This window comes from Danio rerio, chromosome 6 (assembly GCF_052040795.2).
Source record: "Danio rerio strain M-AB ecotype USA chromosome 6, GRCz13ab, whole genome shotgun sequence".
Lineage (NCBI taxonomy): Eukaryota > Metazoa > Chordata > Actinopteri > Cypriniformes > Danionidae > Danio > Danio rerio.
Genome location: NC_141026.1, coordinates 4,987,614 through 4,997,500, shown reverse-complemented (window position 1 = coordinate 4,997,500; position 9,887 = coordinate 4,987,614). Strand labels below are relative to the sequence as shown.

The following is a 9,887-nucleotide window of genomic DNA, read 5'->3' as shown; positions in this document are numbered from 1 at the left end:
TGCACACCAGTATGAGTTTCTTTCTTTTGTTGAACACTAAAGAAGATATTATGATATTAACCTGTAATTGATATGACACTGACTTCTGTAGTGGGAAAAACAAATACTACAGAAGTCAATGGTTACAGGTTTGCAGCTTTCTTCAAAAAACAGAAGAAACAAACTTAACCACTTGATGGTGACTAAATAATGAACAAATTTTCATTTTTGGAGGTATTTATATTAGGTATTTGTATTTATATTACACAAGGTATTTATATTACGTTTTTATATAGATATTTTGATATTAACCTGTAACCACTGACTTATGTAATAGGACAAACAAAACTATGGAATCAATGATTACAGGTTTTCATTTTTCTTCAAAATATCTTCTTCGTGTTCAACAGAAGAAACAATCTTAACCACTTGATGGTGACTAAATAGTGAGTAAATTTTCATTTTTGGATGAACTATCCCTTTAAAGTGCGTTCTACGTCAAGTTAAGTAGGTAAAGCTTACATGGATATACTGTACCCTTGATCCCTCAGTTTTGTGACTCTGCCTCATATGTACACTCCAGCACCTATATAACCTCGAATGCAGTGCCATTTTAACATCACAACAGTGTCGTTTTAAAGTGCTCAAGGGTTAAGGGCACACTTTTAGTGGACACTTTAGTAAGGTAACCCTGCTGAAAAATCCAGCTTAAACCAGCCTAGGCTGGTTGGCTGGTTTTAGCTGGTCGACCAGGCTGGTTTTAGAGGAGTTTTGGCCATTTCCAGGCTGGTTTCCAGCCATTTCCAGCCTGGTCTTAGCTGGTCAGGCTGGAAAATGACCAGCTAACTCCAGCTAAACCAGTTTGACCAGCCTGGTTTAAGCTGGACATAGCTGGTTTTAGCTGGTCATCTCCCAGCCTGACCAGCTAAAACCAGGCTGGAAATGGCTGGAAACCAGCCTGGAAATGGCCAAAACCCCTCTAAAACCAGCCTGGTCGACCAGCTAAAACCAGCCAACCACCCTAGTCTGGTTTAAGCTGTTTTTTTCAGTAGGGAATAATGATGAATTTAATATAGTAAAAAATGTACATATGCAGTTATTATAAAATCTATATAAATCGTAAATTTTATAATTCTTCATTTAAAAAAAATACATATTGTGTATTTCATTTTAGATTAATAAAAGATTAAACATGATTAATCGCATCTAAAATAAAAGCTTGTATTTACATTATTATATATGTATGTTGCTCTACATTATTTATTAATAAATTTAATATTGATATCTGGTGTTCAACAGTATAAAGAAACTCCTAATAGTTTGGAAACCACTTGAGGAGTAAATAGTGAGTAAAATTAAATTTTTGGGTGAGCTTTCCCTTTCCCTGAGGTATTTTTCAGTCTAAAAACACTTTATATTTTAAATGTTCCTTTTATTGAACTTCATCAATTTGAGTCTGCAGATTTTAATTGTAATGCACATGTTTAAAGGTTTTTCTCAAAATGAGCGTTTTTTTTCTTCTTCTCCTGCACAGAGCTATAAACCTCCATTTCAGCAACACTTACAATCCAGACACCTTCACTGTTTTTACGTCTAAAAAGTGTATTTATTCTGAGTATATACATTTCATTCAATCATTTCAGTTCCTGTCATTTGCAATATTTTCTGGATTTGTAAAGTGATAAAAATTGACACTCAAAACTGACTAAGTTTCACACTCTCAATTTTTTAAACAAGATTTCATCCAATGCTCAGGCTTTTGTGCTAAAAATGCATGCCAATTAGTGTGTACTTAATGAAACAATGCCTCTTTTGCATTAAACATAACATTTCATCAAACTTGCATTACAGAAAACGTTGCAAATGTAATCAATCATTACCGGAAGTATGATAACTCAATTTAACTTATGATAATTAATTAATCTACCCTATTCACCAAAAGTGTACTAACTAGTGCACTAGCGGAAAATTACAGTTATTTAATTTCATTCATTCATTTTCCTTAGGCTTAGTCCCTTTATTCATCAGGGATCGCCACAGCGGAATGAACCGCCAACTTTTCCAGCATATGTTTTACACAGCGGATACCCTTTTAGCTGCAACCAAGTACTAGGAAACATCCATACACACTCATTCTCTCACACACACACACACACACTCATAAACTACAGACAATTTCGTTTATTCAATTCCCCTATAGCGCATGTGTTTGGACTGTGAGGAAAACCGGAGCACCCAGAGGAAACCCACGCCAACACGCCAGAACATGCAAACTCCACACAGAAATGCTAACTGGTCCAGCCAGGACTCGAACCAGCGACCTTCTTGTTGTGAGGCGACAGTGCTAACCACTGAGCCACCATGCCGCCCAATTATTTAATTTACATACAATTAATATTCATTTACATTTTTATGAATCTGGCTGATGATTTTACGCTACATGTTTCATCAATTTTTGCTTTCGCTGAAAATCAAACCCAGAACCTTGGTGTTGCATGTGCTCTTCTACTTGAGGATTGTATGTAAATATATATATATATATGAACTCTTTTTTTTTATTAAATTAAAGTGTACTGTAGATGTTTATGTTGGAGATAGATGAGAGTGTGGTACCTTCAGTAATTGGCACGGCGTCTGTCCGAAGTTACTGATCATGCCTTCTACAGCTTTCCTCTCCTTCTCATCTGTGATGGCATCCAGATCAACAGCCCCTAAAACAACCACAGACGCTCTCATTTATAGATGAAGACTATAAGAATATTATGTACAGTCATCATGGCTAGAATAAAATAAATTAGTTATTACAACTTAAAGAAACACTGTAAAACAAATGTGTCACCAAAACCAAGCAATTTCCTAAGACCTGTATGTTTATGACTGTGACAGACTTCTTATACCTTCATATGTGCAGTAGTAGAAGACATTAAGGGCCTCCACTGCCGCCGGGCCCCGCTGTTTATAACCGAAGATCAGATCGATCCACTCATGCAGATGAGCCGACACAAACTCTGATTCCTAAACACACACACACACGCACACGCACACGCACACACACACACACACACACACACACACACACACACACACACACACACACACACGCACACACGCACACACACGCACACATTAGACACATCCAGGATATCAGATTGTGCAGTAGGCTTTACTTTACAAACAGCCGTACACCGCTTGCATACAACCCCTTACAAATACACTTGAACATAAAATAATCATTAAGGAAGTTGGGAAAGGTTTACGTGAATTACAAAATTATTAACAGTGAGCTGCGTTTACATTAATCACGTGACATAAAAGCCAACTTACATGAGTCAGCCAAACACACAAATGCTATTAACTATAGAAGCGTACAGTTAAAAACTAGGCTACAGCGTCATTTGCAGTAAAAGCTAGTGTAGAGTGCTCGCTGCTGGTATAAACTCACCTAGAGCACCATTGGCTGTTTAAAAACTAGCCTAGAGTGCCATCTGCTCCCTGTATGGTTAACTGCAGTCTGGAGAAATGGGCGTGGCAAAAGGTAGGGGCGTGGTTTTTTATTGATCAAAGGGTTTTTTTCCGGTAGGGGCGTGGCAAAAGGTTTTTTAATTGGTCAAGTGTTTTTTTTTCCAGTCAAATGCGTTGGCCAATCAGCAATCACCAAACGTTTGAACAATAGACAGAGCCATAAAACAGCTGCATTACAACTTTTGTAGCCACATCAAAACCGCAGTCATTTGCATGGATAAATTTGACCTGCTGGCAGATTTAGGTAGACACCGAACTCTGGCGGTTCTAGTGTTAGACGATGATCCTTCTGTGTAATTTGTAGAAATTGACATCTCTAGTCACAACCAATTCTTGTATTAAGACAGACCTGAGGCCATCTGTCAGGAGGTGACAGCGAGACACGCATCTGCCGCTCTAGTTTTCTAACCTTTCACAAAGCCATTTCTCCCAGCTCCAGGCTTTAATAGGACAGAAGCGGCAGAGGAATTGAGAAGAAGAGAGAAACAGAAACTAAGAGCTGGTGGTATTCAATTACACACGGCTCCCCGGAGGCTCTCTATTGAGGTTAGTGGGGAAGAGCAGTGATGAGGTCATCAGAATCAGGCTCACCAGGGCTTTGCGATGCTTGTAGATGAAATCCTCGGGAGATTTGGCCCATTTAGGCAGGATGACATCATTTACCCTCTCTTTAGATATCTGCAACCGGCCCAGGTCAAATCCTGCAACAAAGAGAATGAGACCGTACTGTATAAAAGAGCTGGAGCGGAAACGTGACACTGCGTCAACTGAAAAATGCTCTTTAAATGGAAAGTGTGTATCTTTTTAACTCTGTATTTTTTAGCATTTGAAATATAGAAACATTGTTCTTAAAACAACACACTTAGTTGAGAAGCAATATTACTTAAGGTATAGGTAAATCTTGCTTCCAGAAAGAAAATTTAAACAAAGTGAGTTAATACTTTTTTTTCAATTGCATTTTTAGAACACAGAACATACAAAGGCAATAACAAAACATTAAATTGACATCAAAATAGATATAATATAAAAAAAAGAAAAAAATACAATTATTTAAAGAGAAGATTTAAGGCTTTAAGATAATTAACAGTTCTTTTTGCTTTGGTATTGTGTTTCTTTTATCGTACATGGGTAATAATGACCTATTTCTGTTTTAAAGTGAGAAAAATACTTTTTTTTTTACTGCACATTTACATTTACAAATAAATCATTTTCTGTGTATAATGAGCAAATTAACAATATACCAAATTTTGAAGTCAACTGTATTGTCATAAAAAAATTAAACATATTTTTCTTTGAATTCCAATGCAGTGTTCATACTCTGCTTAAGAAAAAAGAAAAGATCACACCAAAATAATTATGTTTAAACACAATCATAAAATAAAGAACAATACTCTCATCTTTATCATTACAGAAAACACATTTTCAATAAACATCTTTACTAAATTTTGCAATTACCGATTTTACAGGATAAATATGATGAAGTTCAAAATACACATTTTCATTTTTGCCTTAAATTGGAAGGTTTAAATATAAAAGAAAATGTATTATTATTAATTATCTTAGAATGATTTGTCGGATTATCAGTGTTTCTTAAGCCATTGGTTTTTGGAGATCACAACTTCAAGATGTCAACTGGAACAATACTTTTCAGATCACCAAACGTTTTTGTATAACAAATAAAATGAGAGAGTTAATACTTAAAACTAGAAAAAATAGCTCAAAATTAACACATCAAGTCACTAAACTCTGAAACTATAAATAAATAAATAAAGATTTTATAGCTTATGACAAAATACTAATCTGTATCTGTAAATCTCGAGTGCAGCATTTTCTAGCATAAAAGTCACTGAAAACATGCTTTGACAATATTTAAATTGATAGCGTTTGAGGTCATATTGAGTGAGGTACACATTTCAGACAAAATATTGTCCATATTTTTTTCTGTTAAACTATCAAAAATGGATCCAAAGCGAAACATGTGAGGGTCTTAAGAGTAACAATGTGGTGAATCAAATGAATCAAATCATTTGAGTCAATTATTAAACGATTCATTCATGTAGACCAGAGGTCACCAAACTTGTTCCTGGAGGGCCGGTGTCCAACCTTAATCAAACACACCTGAACAAGCTAATCAAGGCCTTACTAGTTATACTTGAAACATCCAGGCAGGTGTGTTAAAGCAAGTTGGAGCTAAACCCTGCAGGGACACCGGCCCTCCAGGACCGAGTTTGGTGACCCCTGATGTAGACAGTCACTTTTAAACCAGTACTATATAATCTATGTTACATTATTAATTATCTCAATAATACACAGGAGAAAACCACCTACTGGTGGTTTTAGTATTACTTAATTATTACTTATTTATTAGCAATACTAAATTATTCAGTATTATTTAATATATTTTAGGAAAAAGGAAAAAAAAAATTTGCAGTGCATTTTAGTGAATGTGTTTAACAGAACACTAAACTGTTTTTGATGTTTCACTTGTGGTCAGGGGTGTTGCTATACATAAAGCTCTACTGGGGAACGGGCCCCCCTCATAACCCCCCCCCCCCCCCCCCAAAAAAAATATACACTAAATATTATAAATAAATAAAAGTATTATTATTATTAATATTATTATAAAAGTATTATTATTATAAAATTATTTATCTAAATATACAAGACCAATATAAAGATACAAGAAATAACAAATATTAGAAATAGCACATATTTACCGTTCTGATTCTCCAAGAACTCTGGGAAGTAGAAGAACTCTGGGATGAGCTCTTTGACATCATTGGGATTGTCCATTAGTGTCTGCCAGGTAGCCGGAATGGAGTGAAACTGACGATCAGCACAGTCAAACCTGCAAATCACAGCAAAACAGCTCATATGATGGAAAACAGCTTATCTGAAGATCAAAAACAAGCCCATTTACTCATCACCGTCATTGATTAAATACCAATTAATCAAGAAATAATTAAAACAGATGCCATTAACTAAAAGCTATATTTACACCGGGTATTAAGATGCTGATCATGAGTCCATCAGTAGTAGAGAGAAACAATCCAGTCTACACCCCTGCTGTCTCTTTTTTGACTAATAAATGACTGATTTAATAGAAACTGTCATTAAAACTGAAATTAAAATTCTGTTACAAGTTTATATTTTATGTAGTTCATAACATCTCACAATTCTGACTCTATTTTCATCAAATCTACATTTATTTCTCACGATTAAGTGTAAAATTGTGTGTAACCCACCAGTCCTACTGCACCCAACCTGGTCTGAGCTGGGATTGAACCGGGGACTCTTTGTATGGGAGTCGGTTGTTCTAACAAGGAGGCTTGAGACCATGGCCTCTAGCGTCTGTAATAATCTGTAATAGCGTCTGTCGCTAGAGTGCCATTTGAGGTCAGAGGAGTGAGGTTTACCTGCTACTTGGCCTCCGCTACACCCTAAACATCACACCCATCCCGAACGAACCCCCATGTGTAACCCATCGGTCCTACTGCACCCAACCTGATCTGAGCAGGAACCAAGTGAAACAAAGGCAAGCTAGCAAAGTGCTATGCAGGTAAATCTCTCTGAAAAAATCCTCTGATCTCAAAAGGTGCCTCCTTGTTAGAGCAACCGACTCCCATGCAAACATTCGCCGGTTCAATCCCAGCTCAGACCGGGTTGGGTGCAGTAGGACCGGTGGGTTACACATGTATACCCTTTCTGTTAATACATTTATTTTTATCCTTCAATTATGTACTGCTTTAGATTGTAAATGGACAAACTCAATAAATAATTCATTCATCATTCATTTTCCCTCGGCTTAGTCCCTGATATATCAATAAAAAAATTAAAACAAAATAAAAATAACTTCAACAGATTTCACCCTGGTGGCCTTTTCTGTTCATGTTATTGTTGTTGACACAGGAAATCTGGGAAAGCTGGATTAATAAGTGGAGATGAAGCTCACCTTCCGCTCTGCAGCTGGATGTGCAGGGATGTGAAGGGTTCGACTCTGATGAGGTAATGCATGACTCCAGCGGCGTTCGAGTAGTGTGTGCCGTAGTGGAAGCGGTCTATGGTGCCCGTGGGGTCTTCAAAGCTCTCATATCTGCAGAACAGCCATCATTCACAACCACATTTAGTGCTGCAACATATTCACTTTCAACTTTTAATGCACTTGTCAAAACCTACTGAGCTGCTTCACTGACTAAATGAAAGCTGCCTTTTAAGGGAACAACATTAAATACGATGGCAACGTAAAAATGACAGAATTAAAGACATGAGGTTTCATTTTAAGACTAAAACTAAAAAGTTTTATAAAACTGATTTTATTAATAGAAACTAAAACAAAAATTCCAAGAAATTTTGAAAAATGTAAACCTTCATGCAGCTTATTACCATCACATAATCCTGACTCTATTTTCATCAATATGGAATCAGATAAGTCTCAAAAGAAATTCACGCAAAAGACTCGATGTACACATGCGTAGCCAAATTCACGTGCATAAAACCAAATTCACGTGCGTAAAAAATTTATTTATATTCACAAAAAAATTTCACGTGCGCAAAATAAAAATACATTTTCATAAAATACGTTTCACAAATGTGTACAAAAAGTTTTGAATGTTTAAAACTTGCGAGCTCATCCTGAATGAGAATGTGCAAATCCTCTTTCACGTACGACTCCCCCCGGATATGTGTGTGTGTGTGTGTATTTTTGAGACTTTCCTGGCAGATTCAGGGCAACTCGTACCTTTCAGCCAATCAGATGAGAGCTGTTCTCATTCAGGATGAACTCGCAAGTTTTAAACATTCAAAACTTTTTGTACACTCGTATACATTTGCAAATGGTGTTTTGCATTTGTGAAACGTATTTTATGAAAATGTATTTTTATTTTGCGCACGTGAAATTTTTGTGTGAATATAAATAAATATTTTATGCACGTGAATTTGGTTTTATGCACGTGAATTTGGCTACGCATGTGTACATCGAGTCGTTTGCGTGAATTACTTTTGAGTCTTTTCTGACTCCATACATCAAATCTACATTTATTCCTCACAAATCAGTCAGGAAGTGACGAGATCTCATATGACGAGATCTCGCAAGATTAAATCGGGACGAGATTTCTTGTCGAGGTGAAAAGTTGTGATGTTATGATGGAGCGTGAGAGTGAATTTAGCACTTAAGATTGGAATCAGGATTTGACTTGAACTGTAAATCAAGTGCTTTGCACACATCTGGCAACCCAGGGCAGGCTGGCCTCGGGAGTTGCGTGCTTCACTCGGTTGGGTGGGCGGGTGTGACGCAACCGCTTTTTTTTTTAAATGCACAAAATATAAGCTAAAACCTTATTAAATAAATATTAATAATAATAAATGCAAACAATTAATAAATAAAAATCAAAATAACACTAAAATAACAAATGCGAGAGACATGGTATTCAAGTGGTCTGAAGTTAGCATGTTGCTAAGCTAATGACAATCAATTATTGAAGCATATACTAAATTGAATATTTCAAATATCTTAAATCAGAGTGATCCAATACAATATTTAACAAAATAAGATTATAATAAAGATCTGATGCCGTGTTTTCATAACACCTTCTGGGATTATTTGTCACTCATACTTACTGCTGAAACAAGATGTTTCAGGCAAATAATACAATAAAATAGTAGTTATTTTTATTTTATAAATAAAGTAAACTTAAACTACTACTAAAACACATTTTTTAAACTTTAACTTTAAACCCAAATAAAGCTAAATAGAAACTTTAATCATGTATACATAATAAAAAAAAAATAATATTTTAGCTAAATATAAAATAAACACTAATAAAACAAAATAACCCTACTTAATAAGACTCTGTTTAACAGTAAGTATATATAGTTCTGACTTGATAGAGATATAAACATAAGACAGAAACGCACTTCTCTCTGACGGCTTTGGCGTTTCTCTCGTTCTGCACGGCCACAGGTTTGGACAGATCTCTGAAGACCCGCGGATCAGACAGATCCAGCTCCTCTGAGGTATAATCTGACAAGATCCAGGGGAACTAAACCACCGGAAAAGCTCATTAATATATGAACGGTGATCATACAGCAGTTGAAAGAGTGAGTGTGTATGTCACTCACCACAGGATACTGAGCCAGGTCATTATACGTCCTCCCCGCGATGGTGTTCAGCTGCATCAGGTAGTCGAAGTTGGAGATCTCCCTGTTCACCCATTTCTGAGGACAGAGAGAAGTCAATGTCAGCTTTAAGTCTTCAGTGTTGTCTATAATATGCACCTTTTTCTTACTGTCTATTAGATTATTGGTTGCACTTCCAGTTTGGGGAACTTACATTAAAGAGCAGGTCGGATGGTATTTAAGAGTGCCCTACAACAGGTTTTTAAGGGATA

The 9,887-nt window shown here is 36.1% G+C and overlaps 1 protein-coding gene across 14 annotated transcripts in view; it reads right to left on the bottom strand.

Moving 5' to 3' along the window:
• nbeal1 (neurobeachin-like 1) overlaps positions 1–9,887 on the bottom strand; it is a 117,621-nt gene that overhangs the window by 17,074 nt on the left and 90,660 nt on the right. For all 14 annotated transcript variants that reach the window (XR_015493011.1, XR_015493013.1, XR_015493012.1 and 11 more), the window contains 7 exons: positions 9,619–9,714; positions 9,415–9,539; positions 7,454–7,594; positions 6,219–6,349; positions 4,093–4,202; positions 2,877–2,994; positions 2,593–2,690 (listed from right to left, as the gene is read on the bottom strand). Coding sequence is in view for 8 of the 14 variants with exons in the window: in XM_087256441.1 (XP_087112567.1) it covers positions 2,593–2,690; positions 2,877–2,994; positions 4,093–4,202; positions 6,219–6,349; positions 7,454–7,594; positions 9,415–9,539; positions 9,619–9,714 (819 nt within the window). In the remaining 6 variants the exon portion in view is untranslated. The remainder of the gene's footprint in view (positions 1–2,592; positions 2,691–2,876; positions 2,995–4,092; positions 4,203–6,218; positions 6,350–7,453; positions 7,595–9,414; positions 9,540–9,618; positions 9,715–9,887) is intronic.